Source organism: Bos taurus, chromosome 21 (assembly GCF_002263795.3).
Source record: "Bos taurus isolate L1 Dominette 01449 registration number 42190680 breed Hereford chromosome 21, ARS-UCD2.0, whole genome shotgun sequence".
Classification (NCBI taxonomy): domain Eukaryota; kingdom Metazoa; phylum Chordata; class Mammalia; order Artiodactyla; family Bovidae; genus Bos; species Bos taurus.
In genome coordinates, this window is record NC_037348.1 from 33,914,252 (window position 1) to 33,933,822 (window position 19,571).

Sequence of the window (19,571 nt, forward strand, 5' to 3'; positions counted from 1 at the left end):
AACCAGGAAGGACCACCCACCTCAGTGTCACACTCCTTTTCAGAGAAGGATTGAGCTGGGCCAACAATAAGAATAGTTATGTTTTACTAACTGGTTGTGTGTGAGCTCAGTTGTGTCCAGCTCTTTGTGACCAAACAGACTGTAGCCTGCCAGGCTCCTCTGTCCATGGAATTTTCCAGGCAAGAATACTGGAGCGGGTTGCTATTTCCTACTCCAGTTTTATTAACTACACCACAGTAAAAAAAAAAAAAAAAAAAGAATAGTGATGTGTTTTTTTTTTACAATTTGCCAAGAAACCCAGCCTTTTGGAGTCTCAGGGAGTACTGAGGGTGAGGGTAAGATTGCTTTGCACTAAAGGCATGGGGAGGAGTGGGCAGGGCAGGAGAAGATGACAAACGGGGTCTCTTACGTGGCTCTGCTAGCTTTTTTCTACGCCACTGTCTTTCCTGGGCCTGGTTTGCAGGGTCCACCTGCCAAGGCGGCAGGTGTGCTGTGACTATTTGGACCAAAGGTAGATTCTGTTCTGAGGGGACCCAACGCTGACTGACAAATGGGTGGTTCAATCAAACTCCTCTCTCAAGAACCTGAACTGAGGGGTTGTTTTTTAATTAAAAAAAAAAAAAAGTTTTATTTGGCGGCACCAGGTCTAAGTTGCAGCACTTGAGATCCTTGATCTTCACTGTGGCACGAGGACTCTTTAGTTGAGGCATGTGAATGGTTAGTTGCAGCATATGGGATCTAGTTCTCTGACCAGGCATGGAACCTGGCCCCTCTGCATTGACAGCGAGGAGACTTAGCCACTGGACCACCAGGGAAGTCCCATGAACTGAGTTATGTAAAGGAAAGTGCTACTTAGGGGTGGATGCCTCTGATAAAAGGAGTTGAGAGTCTGAACTGGACAAGATAGGAGACTTTGAAAAATCACTTAATTTCCCCTGTTAGGCTGACATGAAATTCCCAGCCCAGGGCTTTTCCCAGTATAGGGTCTCCCCCCCATTTCATCTTTGCCAAATTACCCTTCCCCAGTGCCCTGCACCCCGCAGTTTGCCAGATTCTCGTGGGATGTTGCCCATAGCAGACCAGGGATCATTGCCAGTGGCCTGATCTTGGTTTATGGTAAGACCTCAGAGCTGGCTGAGGATGGGGGATCAGAGGCCCAGTGAAAGGGAGGGACTTGCCCAAATTTACCACACCTAAAACCTGAGTTCAGGGCTCCTAATCCTCCAGCCCAGTTTTCTCTCCAACTCTTCACACGGTTCAATGATCGTATTGCATTTCTGAGCTGCCCTGTTCTAGCCAGACAGTCCTGGCTACGGAGGTGAGGCAGGGGAATAGACCCAGCCTTGAGTCCCTCCCCCACCAATTCTGAGCCTTGTGTTCCTTATCTCTAAAGGGGTGGTCACAGTATCTGCCTTCTGAGGTTTTTGTGAGAACAACCTGGGATGATGTATGTCCAGGGCCTGCCCAGAAAGGGACAGGACAGAACTGTTTCAGTCTGCCTCCAGCCTGCTGTGGGAGGCAGAAGGTGCATGGGGGGCAAAGTCTCCACGTCCCATTTCTGCTCCTTTGGCCCTGGCACGAAGGGAACCCTAAGTCAGCCCAAGTGAGTTAAAGATTGGCCAGGTGTGCGTGAGAAGCTCAGGCCAACTTCTGACCACAGGGAGCCAGCCAGGGCAGTGACCTAGGGTGACCGCCGCTGGGCCTTGACTGAGTCTTGGATGGGCAAAGTATGGTAGTGTCTGTTTGTTGCTTGTTGGGGGTCTTTACAAGGGGACAACAGAGGATGAGATGGTTGGATGGTATCATCGACTCAATGGACGTGAGTTTCGGTAAACTCTGGGAACTGGGGATGGACAGGGAGGCCTGGTGTGCTGCAGTCCATGGGGTCACAAAGAGTCAGACACAACTGAGAGACTGAACTGAACGTGTGCCGATAGGGTGCCTTAGTGGAGTTTTCCAGTAGTTAGAGGCTCCAGAAGGATAGGACCATGTCCCTGACAGACTGGAGCTCCCAGAGCAAGGGCCCATCTCCTTGCTCAGACAGGGAGGTGTTTCTTGAGATTCCCAGGCCTGGGCTGCAGCCCAATTATTAGACTGGGCCTTGCAGAGCAGGCTCATTTCCCCCTCAGACTGGAGCCCCCCGGTAGGGCTGCTGTCTCCTTCCTCAGCTTGCGACATGCAGGAACGGGTCTCAGGTTCCCAGGATAGGACTGTCCTCTCCCTCGGACCACAATTCCCTGGGGCAGAGCTATGCCTCCTTCGTCTGACAGGTGAGCTGGCTTTCCTCAGAGGTTTCCTTGAGGAGTTTGCTTTGGGTGTGAGGACAGGCCTGGAAACAGACAAGTGGAGCTCAAGTGAGGTGCTTTCTTCCTCCAGGACTTTAACAGAGAATCTGGCTGGGTTTGTTCTTTTTCTTTTTTTAAATTAATTAATTTATTTATCTGTGGCTGTGCTGGGACTTCATTTCCGTGTGCAGGCTTTCTCTAGTTGCGGCGAGTGGGGGTTAGTCTGTAGTTGCAGCGCATGGGCTCCTGACTGTGGTGGCTTCTCTTGCGGCGGAGCATGGGCTCGAGGCACGCGGGCTTTGTAGTTGTGGTGCACAGGCTTATTGCCCAGCAGCATGTGAGATCTTCCCACACCAGGGATCAAACCCGTGTCCCCTGCATTGGCAGGCAGATTCTTTACCACAGGACCACCAGCGAAGTCCTGATTTTACTCTTATATTATTTTCTTCAAAACCGCAGACAGCCATGATTATTTCCAGAAGGTTGGGGCAATTCAGCCACTGCATGAACACTTTGGAAATGAGGTCTGGCTTGTTTTCATCTCATCTCTGCTGCTGCTGCTGCTGCTAAGTCGCTTCAGTCATGTCCAACTCCGCGCTACCCCATAGACAGCAGCCCACCAGGCTCGCCCGTCCCTGGGATTCTTCAAGCAAGAACACTGGAGTGGGTCATCTCATCTCAGAGAACTGCAATTTGTAGGACATATAAGGCTGAATCTTGATTAGAAACAAAGAAGGCAAAAATTAACTGAAGGAACGTGTCAGCAAGAGTGCAGATGGCGCGTATTAGGTAGTAGCGGTCCTGTTGGCCAAAGGTGGCATTGCAGCTTAGCTCGTTAGTCCTTGTGGTTATCGCTCAGAAGCGGTAGGAAGTGAGGTCCAGCAGTCAAGTATATGGGCTAGTTGGAAAGGGGTGCTGGCAGGATCAAAAGTCAGTAAAGTCCCTCCTAGGACCTCCTAGGACACCTAGGGACTGGTCACCATCTGAGCCATCTTCTTACTAAATTTTCAATTTGAACTATTTAGTGGCTATTTTTCCTACAGAATACATCTCTAATACAGGGATAAGAGGCAATAGGAAAAGAGGATTCACTTTGCAGAACTCACTCGACTGTCCATGTGGATGAAGCTATTTCAGGATAGCTGTGTGGGCACAGCCATTCTTCTCTGTCATTCTCTTCTACCTCCTAGGACCCTCCCTGAGAATTCTTCCATCATTTTCCCTAACCCGCCAAGGGAGTCACACTATACCCAGTCGGTCTCTCAAGTATAAAGATGTGTCCTTGGAAAGAGCCTTGGGCTGGAGGGGCAATAAGGAGGCAGGTGGTCAGTTCAGATGTGTGTGGGAAGAGATGAAGACCAAGTCTTAGCATCCTCAAGTTCTGTTTTTCTGTATCCATTTTTGTGTGTGTGTGTGTGTGTGAAGGGCCTTGTTCATACATATGAAACATAATGAACAGGAACTTCCCCGATGGTCCAGTGGCTAAGACTCCAAACTTCCAATGCAGGGGGCCCAGGGTTCCATCCTTGGTCAGGGAACTAGATCTGGAATGCCACAGCTAAAGATCTTGCATACCGAAATTAAGACCTGGTGCAGCCAGATAAATAAACATTAAAAAAAAAAAAAAAAACATAGTGCATAGGTCTCTCATTTTGTGAAGACCAAAGAAAACTTAGTATGCACTTAGAAGAGAGTGCTCTTATAAGATGGAAGTAATTCTGCTCTCTGCCTCCATTTTGCAGGTGGAAACACTGGCGCATCGGATGGGAAGAGAGGGCTCTGGAACTACAGATATGAGCATGGTGAGTGCGCCTCCCCCAGGGCCCCATGAAGACAGGGGACAGCCTGGGCCTTTGTTCCCTAATGTTTTTGCAATATTTTTGTTGGACTACTTGCCTTTTGTGTTCTTAATTGATAGGCCATTTTTGGAACAGTTTTAAAGTACTGAGAGTGCCCGTGTACCTGCCTTCCCTGCTCCCAGTTTCCCCTGTTACTAACATCTTGTATTACTTGCAATAATCGTAATCATTTTACAATTAGTGAATCAGTATTGATACATTTCTAGTAACTAAAATCCATAGTTTACAACAGTTTACAACTATGTTGTACATAGTTTACAACAAAGTTGTACTTTCTTTGGGTCAAGACAAATGCCGTGTACCCACCGTTATGGCACTGACAGAATCGTTTCACTGCCCTAAAACCGCTCTGTGCTCCTCCTGTTCATCTCCCCCTCCTCCCGGCCACCTTCTTATCCTTGAACTTGTGGCAACCACTAATCTGCTACTGTCTCCATTGTTTTACTTTTTTCAGAATGTCATATAGTTGGATTCATAACAATGGTAACCTTTTCAGATTGGCTTCTTTCAGTTAGCAATATGTGTTTAAAGTTCCTCCGTGTCTTTTCATGGCTTTTATCCTTGTTTCCTTTTATTGAACACAATACTTTATTATGTTTTACTTGCCTTTAAAACCGTAGTAAAATATGCACAACAAAATTTACCATTTTAACTATTTGTGTGTCAATCAGTGGCATTAAGTATATTCACGATGCAACTATTACTACTATTCATTTCTAGAATTTTTCATCATCCCAAACAGAAACTCTGCAGTTGTTAAACAGTAACTCTCCATTCTTCCCTTCCCAACCCCTTCCCCAGCCCTTGGTGACCTCTAAAATTCTTTCTCTATAAATTTGCCTAATCTAGATACCTCACGTCGGAGAAGGCAATGGCACCCCACTCCAGTACTCTTGCTTGGAAAATCCCATGGACGGAGGAGCCTGGTGGGCTGCAGTCCATGGGGTCGCTAAGAGTCAGACATGACTGAGCGACTTCACTTTCACTTTTCACTTTCATGCATTGGAGAAGGAAATGGCAACTCACTCCAGTGTTCTTGCCTGGAGAATCCCAGGGATGGCGGAGCCTGGTGGCTGCCGTCTATGGGGTCGCACAGAGTCGGACATGACTCAAGTGACTTAGCAGCAGCAGCAGCAGCAGCAGATACCTCACGTAAGTGGAATCATATAATATGTGTCCTTTTGTACCAGGCTTATTCCACTTAGCATAATGTTTTCAAAGTTTACACATATTGTAGAATGCCATTCCTTTTTCATGGCTGAATACCATTCCATTATATGTTGATGCCACATTTTATTTATCCGCACACCTGTTGTTGGACACTTGGGTTGTTTCCACCTTTTAACTATTGAGAATAATGCTGCTCTGGACATTTCTATGCAAGTTTTTGTTCAAACACCTGTTTTCAGTTCTTTTATATAAATACCTTAGACTTGTTGGGTCACATGGTAATTATATGCTTAACTTTTTGAGGAACTGCCTAACCATTTTCCACGGGGATTGTATCATTTTATATTCATCCTTGTAATGCACAAAGGTTACAGTTTTTCCAGGTCCCCACCAACATGTTAATGTCCATTTTTTAAATTGTGATATAATTGATATAACATTATTATAGTATCAGATATAAAACATAATGATTCACTATTTGTATATATTGCAAAATGATCACCACACAAATCTAGTTAACATAAGTCACCACACATAGTTACAATTTTTTTCTTGTGATAATTACTTTTAAGATTTACTCTCTTAGCATCTTTCAAATATTCAAAATACTATTGTTAACTAAAGTTACAATACTATACATTCCATTCCCATTACTTACTTTATGGCTGGAAGTTTGTACTTTTTAACATCCTTCACCCATTATGAAACCCCTGTCCCCACCCCTACCTCTGGCTATGACCAATTTGTTCTCTAGATACGTGAGCTTGTTTTTTTTGTTTGTTTGTTTGGGGTATTGGGACTTTGTGTTTATTTTTAGATTTCTCATATAAGTGAGTTCATATGTTATTTGGCTTTCTCTGTCTGGATTATTTCATTTAGCATAATGCCCTCAAGATTGATTCATATTGTTGCAAATTTTAATTATATAATATATGGATAATTAATATATATAATGTATATAATTACAGATTCATGGGGCTGGAAGATCCCCTGGAGGAGGTCGTGGCAACCCACTCCAGTATTATTGCCTGGAGAATCCCATGGCAGGTTATGGTCCATGGGGTCACAAAGAGTCAGACATGACTCAAACAACTTAGCATACACCTCTTATTCTGTCAGTCGGCCTTTTTGTTTTGTTGATGGTTTCCTTTACCATGAAGAAGTTTTTTAGTTTGGTGTAGTCCTGTTTGTTTATTTTTGCTTTTGTTCCCACTGCCTTTGGTTTCAAACCCAAAAAATCACCACCAAGACTAATATCAAGGAGCTTACCACTTATGTTTCCTTCTAGTTTTATGGTTTCAGGTCTTATGGATATATCTTTGATCCCTTTTGAATTAATTTTTGTGTGTGGTGTAAGATAGCAATCCAATTTTATTCATTTGCATTTGACTGTCCTGTTTCCCAACACTGGTTGTTGAAGAGACCACCCTATCCCCATTGGATATTTTTGACTCCTTTGTCAAAAATTGATTGACCATGTATGCATAGATTTATTTCTGGGCTCTCTGTTCTGTTCTATTGTGTCTGTTTTTAGGCCAATACCATACTGTTTCGATGACTATACCTTTGTAATACAGTTTGAAATCAGAGATTATGATGCATCCAACCGTATTCTTTCTTCTCAAAGTTGTTTTGGTTATTTGGGATCTTTTTTTATGCTTCTATGCCAATTTTAGGATTGTTTGTTATGTATCTGTTTAAAATGCCATTGGAATTCTGATAGGGATTGTCTTGAATCTGTAGATTGCTTTGAAAAGTATGGACATTTTAGAATATTAATTCTTCCAATCCATTAGCACAGAATATCTTTCCATTTATTTGTTTCTTCTTCACTTTCTCTCACCAGTATCTTATTGTTTTCAGTGTGCTTGCATGTGTGTTTGGTTGCTCAGTCGTGTCTGATTCTTTGTGACCCCATGGACTATAGCCCAGCAGGCTCCTGTCCATGGGATTTTTCAGGCAAGAATACTGGAGTGGCTTAACAAACTCTTGACTCCTATGTCTTTTGCATTGCAGGTGGATGCTTTACCTGCTGAGCCATTGGGAAGAAGTCCGGTTTTAAGTGGGTTTCTTTTACCTCCTTAGTTAAATTTATCTGTAGATATTTTATTCTTTTTGAAGCAATTGTAAGTGGGATTGCTTTCTTAATTTCTCTTTCCAATAGTTCACTATCAGTGTATAGAAATGCCACAGATATTTGCATATTGATTTTGAATTCTGAAACTTTACTGAATTTGTTTATAATTTCTAGTAATTTTTTAGTGGAGTCTTTAGGGTTTTCTAAATGTAATATCATGTCATCTGCAAATAGGACAGTTTTACTTCTTCCTTTTCAATTTGGATGCTTTTTAATTTATTTTTCTTGTCTAAATGGTCTGGGAAGGACTTCCAACACTATGTTCAATAAAAGTAGTGAGAGTGGGCATCCTTGTCTTGTTCATGATCTTAGAAGAATGCTTTTAGCTTTCACCATTGAGTATGATGTTAACAGTGAGCTTATCATATATGGCCTTTATTATGTGAGGTACATTCCCTCTATATCTACTTTGTTGAGTTTTTTAAATATCAAAAATGGATGTTGAATTTTATTAAATGCTTTTTCTGCATCTATTGAGGTGATCATATGATCATAGGTTAGTTTTTTTTTTTTTTCCCCACACTGCACAGCTTGCACAATCTTAGTTCCCTGACCAGTGATAGAATCTGGGCCCTGTGCAGTGTAAGCATGGAATCCTAACTAGCAGATTGCCAGGGGATTCCCAAATAACAGTCTAGTTTTTAATTTTTATTGTAGCCATTCTGCTGCTGCTGCTGCTGCTGCTAAGTCGCTTCAGTTGTGTCTGACTCTGTGAGACCACATAGACGGAAGCCCACCAGGCTCCCCCGTCCCTGAGATTCTCCAGGCAAGAACACTGGAGTGGGTTGCCATTTCCTTCTCCAATGCATGAAAGTGAAAAGTGAAAGGGAAGTCGCTCAGTCGTATCCTACTCTTAGCGACCCCATGGACTACAACCTACCAGGCTCCTCCATCCATGGGATTTTCCAGGCAAGAGTACTGGAGTGGGGTGCCATTGCCTTCTCCAATAGCCGTTCTAGTAGGTGTGAAATGGTACCTCGTTGTGTTTTTGATTTGCATTTCCCTAATAACTAATAGGGCTTCCCAGGTGGCGCTAGTGGTAAAGAACCCACCTGCCAATGCAGGTTAGACATAAAAGACATGGGTTTGGTCTCTGGATTGAGAAGGTCCCCTGGAGGAGGGCATGGCAACTCACCCCAGGATTCTTGCCTGGAGAATCACATGGACTGAGGAGCCTGGCAGGCTGCAGTCCTTGTGGTCACACAGAATTGGACACATGCATGCAATAACTAATAATGTTGAGTATTTTTTCATGTACTTGTCCCTTTGCATATCTTCTTCAGAGAACTGTCTATCTGTGTCTTCTGCCCCTTTCTTTTTTTAGTTTTGTTGAGACATGACTGATGTATAGCGTTCTGTAAGTTTAAGGTGTACAGCATAATGATGGACTTATAAGCATCATGAAATGATTATCACAATAAGTTTACTGAACATCTATCATCTTGAATAGATACAAAATTAAGGAAATAGAAAAAATTATTTCTTGTGATGAGAACTTTTAGGATTTACTCCTAACAACTTTCATATATAATGTACAGTAGTGTTAATTATATCAATCACATTATATATCACATTTCTAGTACTTATTTACCTTATAACTGGAAATTTGTGCCTTTTGACCACCTTCATTCAAATTTTCCCTCCCCCACTGTAACCACAAATCTAATCTCTGTTTCTATGAGGTTGTTTATTTTTTGAAGTATAGTTGGCCTACAATTGTATGGTATATATAGCTGTTAATTAAAAAGAAAGAAAGGAAAAGAAACAAGGTTCCTCAGTGACCCCCCACCCTTCCCTTCCCTCTGCCTCAGAACGCCAGCAACTTCTTCACTTGATGGGGAAGCGCAGCCGTGCCTGCATGTGCTCACAGCGGGCATGCTTCATGGTCAGCCCATAGGTGGGGGTTAGGTCCACTTTCACACCTGGTGGCACGCTGAACTCCAGCCGCTGCAGCAAGATGGCCAGGAAGAGGAAGACCTCCCACCTGGCCATGACCTCCCCTATGCACCGGCGCTTGCCCATGCCGAAGAGTAACACTTTCTCGCTTGCCGTCTTATCAATGGTGGTGCCATCAGACGTGAGGAATCTCTCTGGCCGGAACACAGATGGGTCCCCCCACAGCTTCCTGCAAGATGAACAGAGGAAGTGGAATCTCTGGGTTGGGGAGACCCTTCAGGGGAAAGGCCTGGTGGGGGGGACTTCTGTGTTAGAATAGATCTGATAGAGCAATGAAAGGAGAGTGGAGAAAGGAGCCAAACTGTTTTCTGATGCTTGTTTCTTTACATAGCTCTCTCTAAAATCACCAGCCTTGGAAATAGTGCTTTTTAATAGTAACTTGCTATTTTAAAGAAATCATACTTTAAAAGAAGTTCAAAGAAGGAACATCTGTCCATCTCTATCCTACTCAATATACAAAGGGGACCAACAGTCCATCCTCGTTTATGCTTATGGTTTTGTAGTAATTATCGATAGCATCTTTTTTTACACTCAGAAGGGCCCTAGTTTGGATGGTAAATTATATGATTCTTCTACTTATCGACTAAAGTGGGAGACTAAGATGGGATTATCCAAAGAAGTCCCTAAGTTATTCACATCAGAATCACCTGAGGTACTCCACCTTACCACCCGATGCAGAACGCTGGGGTACAGAGCACCATAATCTATAACCAACTTCCTAGTCAATGCACTAGAGTGAGAAACATGGACCTACATTTTACGCCTTAGAGCAGGCTAACTAGCCATCGAGGCAGCATTCCTTTATTGTGTAACCAGTTCCTAGGGGGCCGAACGGCTTTCCTGACTGCTGAACATCACACATTTTCCAGTGGGGGATGTGTACTCACGGGTCATGGTTGACCTGCCACTGGTTTATGAAGACACAGCGTTCCTTGGGTATGAAGAAGCCATTCAGTGTCGTATCCCTTGTTGTGCTAAGGAGGGAAGAGGGCTCTGTCAGTTTCAGGGGCTGGAAAATTGAGGTGTGTCTCTGGAAGGGTTTCTTTTTTAACCATTAAAAAAATGGACATATAATTATTGGCATCTTTTAAAAACTTTTTTTTGGTCCCATGCCTGTGGCATGTGGAACTTTATCTCCCCAACCAGGGGTTGAGCCCACATCCCCTGCACTGGAAGGCAGAGTCTTAACCCCTGGATCACTGAGGAAGTCCAAAAATTGACATATAGCTAATTTACAATGTTGTGTTAGTTTCCGATATACAGCAAAGTGATTCAATTTATCTGTAAAACTGAATCCCAAACTCCTAATTTTATCTGTAAAACTGGATCACCTTGCTGAAACTAATTGAAACAAATTAGTTTGTTTCAAAGTTTGCTGAAACTTTGCTGAAACAAATCACATCCAAAACTAATACAACATTGTAAATTGATATACACGTATTCTTTTTCAGATTCTTTTCCATGGTAGGTTATTAGAAGATATTGAATATGCCTCCATGTGCTATGTAGTATATCCTTGTTGTTATTATCTATTTTATACATAATAGTTGTATATACGTTAATCCCAAACTCCTAATTTCTCTCTCCAGAAGTAGGGGACAAAACATGGCAAGGACTACAGGAGTGGGAGGGCAGAACACGCAGTCCTTACCTGTGCGGGTGGTGAAGGGGACAAAGGAGGAGGGTAGGAAGGTCTCCAGGATGAAGGCCCCCTCCCCCACCTTAGGAGGTTCCTGCGCCTACCTCCACCCTACTCCATCAGCCTGCCCACCGTGGTCTCCCCACTGTATACTAGGAGGGAATATCAGGAGCAAAGAAGGGTTGAAACGGTTCTTCCCCTTTCTCAGGTCCTGCTCTTCAACAAAGGTTTATTAAACTTTTGTCTGTAGCCAACTCTACCCTTGGCCATTCTCCGGAGCTAAATAAATAGCAGGGAGTCTGGGCCAGTCCTGGGGAGTTCCCAGTCTGGCTGAGGAGTTAGGCCTCTTCCTCTGGGAATAACTAGACCAACATATGGACTGAAGTAAGTGCTTGCTAACTCTCTTGACATTCTTAACGTCCCAGGACCTAATCCTATAGCACAAATGGCTCTAAATCTTACAAAATATCAGACTGAGGTTATGCCAGCTGGATGAGTCAAGAAAGGCTTCTAGGGGATGGGAAGTTTGTGTTAGAATAGGATAAGATAGGATTCTGGTAGCCGGAGAAGAGGTAGAAGGTATTCCAAGCAGAAGCTCCAGCACAAGCAAAATTGGAGGCTGGCCGGTTCATGTTCGTGAGGGGTGGTTAGGCCAGCCTGGCTGGGTTGAGCATACTTGAAGGAGGGAATGTGAGTGGAGGTGAATGAGAGCTGAGGTCAGAGTTTGGTTTTCTGAGAGCTGGGTACTTTGATCATGTTTGGACTGGATTGGGGCAGAGTAGAAGCCAAGGTCTGGGAGGAATCTGGTGTCATAGCCAGGAAGGAGATGCCAAGGCCAGGGCTGAGAAGCAGGAGGGAAAAGAGGGCAAAGACTTCAGGGATGCGAGGGCAGAAGAAGCAGGCCTCACCTGTGTGGGATGGTGAAGGGGACGAAGGAGGAGTGTCGGAAGGTCTCCAGGATGAAGGACTCCAAATAGGGCAGCTGGGGTCTGTCGGAGAGCCGGGGCCGCCGTGCCCTGCCAACCACTCTGTCTACAGAGCACAGAGGACACACAAGGCTTAGGGGCTGTCTCCCCTGCTCCATGGCATCTGCATCCCTGTTCATACCAGGCATCACCCTACGTGGTACTATGCAAGTTTACAGGTCTGAGACCCAGTGACCCTCCAGTATCTTCTAGGCAAGGATGGGCACCACCGCATACCCAGGGCTTAGTAGACACATAACAGCTGTATGTAGATTGTACAGATGACCTTGGACCCCAAGGCTTCCCTCCACCAGAGGGCTGGGGGACACCACATACCCAGCTCCTCCTGGATCTTTCTCTGTATCTTAGGATTTGTCACAAGGTACATAAGGCTCCAGGAGATGGCTGTTGTGATGGTGTCAAACCCTGGACAACATGGAGCATGGTGAGGAAGAAAGGAAGACAAGAATGAGAAGGCAGTATTTACCAAGCACCCACCAAGTATGTATTAAGCACTGTCTTTCTCTGCTTCCTTCCCCGAAGATCCTCACCTTGACTTTTCTAAGGGCTGAGGCAGAGTCTCCTCTGCACAAACTTGAGTAACTGCTTTTAAGTTTAGCTGCTGGGATTACAAGGGCCTGGACTTATAGACTAAAGAAGCCTTTATTGTTTAGATGGGGAAACTGACCCAGAGGAGGAGAGGGACTTGGCTGGGTTTTCACCGGGAGTTGGTGGTGCCTCTGGGGCTCAAACCTTGAGCCTGGGCCTGGTCTCTGCGTCCTGTACCACCTGACTTGTGGTTGATGGGTTATCTGATGGACCCCAGGGCTGGGCAGGGCTGTGGGGTGAGCATCAGGCACTGAGGGATGGAGGGGCAAGAGTCTGGCTCCTACCAGCCGCAAAGAGGTCGTTGACAAGGTTGACAGTCTTCTCCTGGGAGATGAGGCGACTGCTGGCTCGGGAGTTATCCTCACTGTGCTTGAACAGGGCGCCTATGATGTCCTGGATGCTGTTCTGAGGGGGCATAAGTTTAGGGTCACCCCAGCACTCCTGGGGTGGAAGGCTGGAGCCCCTTGTCCCATCCTTTCTGGCCCCAGCTGCTGGCCTCTGGGCAGGAAGTTGAGCTCACAGCAGCAGCTGTGTGCTGTCGCTTCAGTCATGTACGGACTGTAGCCTACCAGGCTCCTCTGTCCATGGGATTCTCCAGACAAGAATACTGGAGTGGGTTGCCATGCCCTCCTCCAGGGGATCTTCCAGACCCAGGGATTGAGCTCACGTCTCCTGCCTTGGCAGGAGGGTTCTTTACCACTAGCACCACCTGGGAAGCTCAGTAGCAGCCCTAGGTAGGGCTTAAAGTATCATTTCATACTCCATTGACCCTTCCTCTCAATAACTCCAGGGGTCCAATTTCACAGGAGGAGGTTGGTGTGAGTACAGGGAAGCAAAGTGACACGTGAGCTGGGAATTAGCCTCTGTCAGGGTTCAGGTTCCTGTAAAACAAAAGCCTTCTCCTAATAACAGCACCCCACATTGCGGGCTCTGCCAGGGCCCCATCCACGGGGTTACCTCTCTGGGGCTTTGAGCAGCCCTGAGAAGGATGCTGTAGGCCTGAGGAAACTGAGGCCAGAGAGGGAGAGGCACTGGCTCCAGGTCACACAGCTGGTCCGAGGTGTCCCAGAGACTTCCTGGGCCTTGGCCACACCCCAGCTGTGTGGGTGCCTTGGTGCTGGGCGAGTGGGGCCACACCCAGACTCTAGGTACCCTCATACCACCTGCACCCTGGGCTTACCTTGTCAAAGTCCTGGTAGTGCTCCTGGACCGTTTTCCGCACGAACTGCAGGAACCTCTGGTTGAAGCTCTTGAACCTTTGCAGAGCCGGGTTGGGCAGGTATTTAAGGATAGGGAAGAAGTCCACAGGATTCCCGGAGCTGGCGGATTCCACGAAATCATGGCTGCTCTCCACCAGACTGAGCATCTCCTTACTGCTCTGGGGGAAGTGCTGCCCGAAGCACATGGCACCGATGACGTTGGCCACTGATGCCACCACATGGCCATAGGGGTCGAAGCGCCCAGGCCCTGACATCAGCTCCTGGAACTTGCCCAGGAGGGCCTCAGCCTCCTTGCTCACATGATCCTCCAGGTAGCAGGAGGAGGAGGAAGATGGGTCTGAGGCCACAGAGAAGGTGTTGAGAGCATTCTGGGCCAGGCGTCGCCGGGCAGCCCACACTGGTCCAGAGTCTGGGTTGAAGGTCATGCTCTGGCCATCAGTGACCAAGGTGAAGCTGTAGAGGTCGGGCCGGCCCTTGAAATCATCGCCCTGCCGCACGAGGGCCTGCCGGACGGTGTCCAGGCCGCTGAGCACCAGCACGGGTGTGCAGCCAATGCGGATCTGCAGCACGTCCCCATAGCGCTGGCTCAGCTGCGACAGGACCACGTGCGGGTTCTTCCCCAACGTCAGCATGTGCCCAAGCAGAGGCCAGCCCCAGGGCTCCGGTGGACTCTTCAGGCCTTGAGGGACCCGAGGCCGCCAGGTCCTGACCACCCAGAATACCAGGCAGAAGATGGCAGAGGCCAGGAGAAGCTCCATGGCTGAGAAGGGACTGAGTTGGGACAATGCCATCTGTACCTACTGCAGGGGAAGAGGAAGGAGGGGCGAGATGGAGCCATTCATTCACTTGTTTATTCAGTCAATAAGCACTTGCTCACATTCTTTCCTTGGTTCCCAGCCAGACAGATTGAGAAAGACTGAGTTACATCCAGTAAATTACGTAGGTTCTGCATCCCAGGACCTCATCCATGGTGCATCACAGAATCTGAAGCCTGGAAAGGAGCCCTGAGCTTCCCAACGTGAGTGTCTGAACTCCCAGCCCTGGCCCTCCCCTCTGCCCATCACCTGTTTCCAATTCTGAGGCCGGTGTGATCACTTCAAAACGGGGGAGCACTCTTGCGAACCCCAGTGCAGGGTGTATGCTGGGCATTGTGCCAAAGGGAACCTGCCTGGGGACCCTTCCTGCTGATACCTCCTCATACCTTGGGAACAGGGAGCTGCTCCCCTCTTCGCAACACTGATGAGACCAAGGTCCCAGGGCTCATGCAAATGGCTTTTGATGCTGTCTTCCCTAGGCCATTCCTTATTAAGACCCAAAAGAGAGGACAAATCCTCATTCTCCCAGTCTTTTTTCTTTTGGCTGTGCAGCTCACTATGTGGGAATCTCAGTTCCCAGACTAGGGATTGAACTGTGCCCCCTGGAGCGGAAATGCAGAGTCCTAACCCCTGGACAACCAGGGAAGTCTCTCACATCTCTCATCGCTTTTAAATGTTTATTTATTTGGCTGCCTTGGGTCTTGGTTGCAGTGTGTGGACTTATTGCTCTGTAGCGTATGGGAGCTTAGCTCCCCGACCAGGGATTGAACCTTCGTCCCCTGCATTGCAAGGAGGATTCTTAACCACTGGACCACCAGGGAAATCCTCCTCCCACAGTCTTGAAGGCTGAGGCTGCGCTTCAGCCAGGCCAGGGCTATCCTCCTGCCAGGTGGGGAGCCCTACCCACCTCTCCACTTGTCACACTAAGGGTCCCTAGACAAGGCCCAGTCTAAGCTTCTCATTTAACATTGGGGAAACTGAAGTCTGGAACTGGGTGGCAAGAACTAGAACTCAGGCTTCCTACACCTAACCCAGGGTCCCTGCATCCCTCTATCTCGAGTGGTTCCCCGGATATATATCAGGGGATCCCAAGGGCTAAGAAAGGGGCCCGAGAAAGGTACCTGTAGAGGCAGGTGCTGGAGGTCAGCAGGATTGTGGGGGCTGATCCAGAGCTTCTGGCCCCAGATGAGGGACTTTTATAAACAGCACCCCTTTCAGATTGGCCCTGCTGTCCTGGTCACCTGATAGCAGAGTGGCCGAAAAAAGTTGAAAGGATTAGCTCTTGGCCTTGGGCCACAAAACCCAGCTCCACCTACCTCCCAGGGCCCAGGGGCAGCTCTTCTGGGGATAGGTGCTATGTCCCTGGGGAGGAAGATCCAGCTCCTCTCAGGATCCAGAGTCAGGAGGGAATGCTTCCTTCTCACATGGGCAGGACAGGGTGCCAGGAGTGAAAGCCCTCTGGGCTAGTCCAGACCACTTTCCCATTGTCCTCAGGAGGAAGGCCCCTGCCTGGGCACTCCATCCAGGCTTGTCAGTAGGGTAGGCTCCTGTAATGCCCCTCCAACAACCTGTGAAACCAAATAAAGCATAGGCATGTTCTGGCCATCACTTCATGGCAAACAGATGGGGAAACAATGGAAACAGGCAGATTTTATTTTCTTGGGCTCAAAAATCACTGCAGATGGTGACTGCAGCCATGAAATTAAAAGACGCTTGCTCCTTGGAAGAAAAGCAATGACAAACCTAGACAGCATATTAAAAAGCAGAGACATCACTTTGCCAACAAAGGTCCATATAGTCAAAGCTATTGTTTTTCCAGTAGTCATGTGCAGATGTGAGAGTTGGACCATAAAGAAGGCTGAGTGCCAAAGAATTGATGCTTTTGAATTGTGGTGATGGAGAAGACTCTTGAGTCCCTCGGACAGCAAGGAGATCAAACCAGTCAATCCTAAAGGAAATCAACTCTGAATATGCATTGGAAGACTGATGCTGAAGCTGAAGCTGCAATACTTTGGCTACCTGATGTGAAGAGCCAACTCATTGGAAAAGACCTTGATGCTGGGAAAGATTGAGGGCAGAGGAGAAGGGGATGACTGAGGATGAGATGGTTGGATGGCATCACCAACTCAATGAACATGAGTTTGAGCAAGCTCCAGGAGACAGTGAAGGACAGGGATGCCTGGCAGGCTGCAGTCTGTGGGTTCACAATGCGTCTGACATGACTTAGCAACCGAACAACAATGTTCTGGCCACCTCTGAATTCCAGCCTGGGTCCTTAATCTGCAAACAAGAGATGGTGAGGATCATATATTCTAAAGAGAAGCTCCCTCAGCCTCCTCCCTCTTGGTGAGAGATGGTAAAAGTGGATGAAGAAAATTCGTGCTGTGGGCTCTTCTTCACAGCAACTAGCTTGGAATCTTCAAAGTGGTGGATTTCATTAAGAAAAGAAAAAAAAGAAGATGGGGCGTTTTCTAGAGCAAAGAGACTAAAGAGACACAACTACCAAATGCAGTATGTGAAACATGTTGGACACTGGATTTTAAAAAGTGTATTTTTAAAGCTACAAAAGACATTAGGGGAACAACTGAAGACATACGAACAAGGATTGGAGATTAGATGATATTATGGAATTAATGTTAATTCTCTTAGGTACAAGCCTAGTATCATGATTAGGTGGGGGAATATTTTAGAAAATATTCTTAGGAGATTAACATTCTTAGGAAACGAATATTATAAGGGTTTTTGGGGGTGGTGTTTGTTGTTTCATTTTGTTTTTGGCTTGCCACGGGCCCGCCACCAGACTGCCAGGGAAGTTCTCAATACCATAATGTTTAGGGGATGAAGTGTCAGCATGATTTCTGCAGTTTACTTTTAAATGGTTTTCTTCAAAAATATACAACCATCTGTTTATCTCTATAGAGAGGAGAGAGTAGACAGGACAGATGTCAGCTCTCTGAGAAGGTATGTGATTGTCTACGGTAGGAAAGGGATCCTTGAGGTGGAGGGCTGTTGCTTGGTAAGGAGTCCCCTGGTGGTTCTCTCCTCCCCCAGCTCACAAAGCCAAGTGAAGAAGTTCAGGAGACTCAAACCCTAAGAGCGGGATAACTGTGGGAAGGGAATGCCTCCGCTGTAAGTGCAGATGGGCAGAAGTGGGGTGAGGAACCTATGGCCTTTGTGTGTCTGTCACACGCTTTACAGCACTCCATGCTTATGGGCCCAGTGTTGTTGTAAAAGCTTTATATTTGTTAGAAAACATTCCCAGTAATCCTGTGAAGTGCAAATTAATACTATTGTCAGATTACAATGGGGTAAAAGAGGCACAAAGAAGTTATACAATTTTTTGTAGGTCACATAACTTCCCTGGTGGCTTAGATGGTAAAGAATCTGCTGGCCATGTGGGAGACCTGGGTTGGAGAGCCGGATTCGATCCCTGGGTTGGGAAGATCCCCTGGAGGAGGGCATGGCAACCCATTCCGGTATTCTTGCCTGGAGAATCCCCATGGACAGAGAAGCCTGGCGGGCTCCAGTCCATGAGGTCACAAAGAGTCGGACACGACTGAGTGACTAAGCGCAGCACATAGCAGTGCATTAGAGCTGGGACGCTAACCTTCAGGAGATTGTGCCCCAGCCCACAGCATGCACCTGCTTGACATGTGTCCCTGGATCTGGGGGAGACTTGTGGACACGAAGGCTGAGCAGAGCAGCCTGTGATGACAGGGGTAGCAGAGGGCAGCCTGCATAGCCCAAGCAGGGTACCTTACCAGCATGTGAGTCTCCTAAGGGCTGGGTGGACATGCTGAAGGGAGCTGGACTTGAACTGCATGGATGAGACCTGGCTACAGAGGGGAGGGGACCGCAGCAGTGACAGGCTACGGAGAGTACTTTGTGAGAATAAGCTGAGGGTGAGCAAGAGGTCAGCCAGAGTCCAGCATCTGTGCTAGGAACTGTTTGATGAGGAGGACACGTTGGGGCTAAAAGGCACTCGATGAAAAGCTGGCAGTGGAATGTCTGCTACACACAAGGGCATTTGGAGCTAAGAGAGAAGATAAACAGCACCAGCCAAACAGAAAGAGATTGGTTCATCTTCCAGCACCCTCCCTCTTTCCTCTCCCTAGTCGGGGGTGAGGAGGGTGTGAGGTGGGATGATGGGGGGTAGTCGGGACATGGTGGGGACCAGGGTAGGGGAGTGGGGAAAGAAAGTGCAGAAAGAGAGTGTGTCTCTCCCCTTCCCACAAACCAGAAATTTCACGTGAGAAGCATTTTGATTTACTTAGGACTGACTGGACTTTTTAATTCCTAAAAAACAAGAAAGCTGTGAGATCAACCTGTGATGATGTCAAAGGGCAAGGCTGGGGAATCTGACAAAGGCACAAGGCCTGTTGGAGGATCGTGGCTGAGAGGAAAGGAAAGCTGTTTTATCTTTGTATCTGCTTTGGGTTTAGCTCACTCTTATAAAATGATTGAGGTTTGAGGTTAGGGTAGGTTTAGTAGAAATCGACTATTTCTGTCTCTCTCTCCTCCTGTCTTTTCCTTCCTCTCTCTCTCTAATGATCTAAAGTCATACTTTATTCAGATTTTCATTTTTTTTCCTAATGTCCTTTTGTCCTTTCCTGTTCTCAGATCTCATCAAGGAGGAAGATATGTTACACAGAGTCATTGTTTCTCTAGGCTTCCCTTGGTTGAAATGTTTTTCAGACATTGTTTTTTCAGGAGAACTGGACAGATATTTGGTAGAATGTCCAGCTATTGGGATTTGTCTGATGCTTTCCTCAAGGTAAGACTGGGCTTATGGGCTGTTGGTAGGAAGACCACAGGAGAAAAGGGCCGTTTTCATCACATCGTATTAAGGGTACATACTGTCAACCTGACAGGAAGGTTGATGTTCGTAGTGATCAGCTGACTGAAGCAGAGTTTAC

At 46.7% G+C, this 19,571-nt stretch overlaps 1 protein-coding gene and 1 long non-coding RNA gene across 4 annotated transcripts; one reads left to right on the top strand and one right to left on the bottom strand.

The window, feature by feature from the left end:
* The first annotated feature begins 1,682 nt into the window (after positions 1 to 1,682).
* LOC101903178 (uncharacterized) lies at positions 1,683 to 8,122 on the top strand. 2 transcript variants are annotated; one of them, XR_009492161.1, is made up of 3 exons: positions 1,683 to 1,829; positions 4,028 to 4,087; positions 7,331 to 8,122. It is a non-coding gene; the product is annotated as an uncharacterized lncRNA (long non-coding RNA). The 2 variants fall into 2 exon arrangements; XR_814089.4 differs by having other exon boundaries at positions 1,683 to 1,819.
* A 735-nt stretch (positions 8,123 to 8,857) lies between these two features.
* On the bottom strand, positions 8,858 to 15,825 carry CYP1A2 (cytochrome P450 family 1 subfamily A member 2). 2 transcript variants are annotated; one of them, XM_015459269.3, is made up of 8 exons: positions 15,777 to 15,825; positions 15,042 to 15,141; positions 13,801 to 14,640; positions 12,905 to 13,025; positions 12,348 to 12,437; positions 11,955 to 12,078; positions 10,295 to 10,381; positions 8,858 to 9,576 (listed from the first exon to the last, which is right to left on the bottom strand). In XM_015459269.3, the coding sequence occupies exons 3-8, from the start codon at positions 14,629 to 14,631 to the stop codon at positions 9,279 to 9,281; spliced, it is 1,551 nt and encodes a 516-aa protein (XP_015314755.1). In that variant the 5' UTR covers positions 14,632 to 14,640; positions 15,042 to 15,141; positions 15,777 to 15,825; the 3' UTR covers positions 8,858 to 9,278. The 2 variants fall into 2 exon arrangements, with proteins under 2 accessions (XP_015314755.1, XP_010815441.1); XM_010817139.4 differs by lacking the exon at positions 15,042 to 15,141.
* Between the last annotated feature and the right edge of the window lie 3,746 nt (positions 15,826 to 19,571).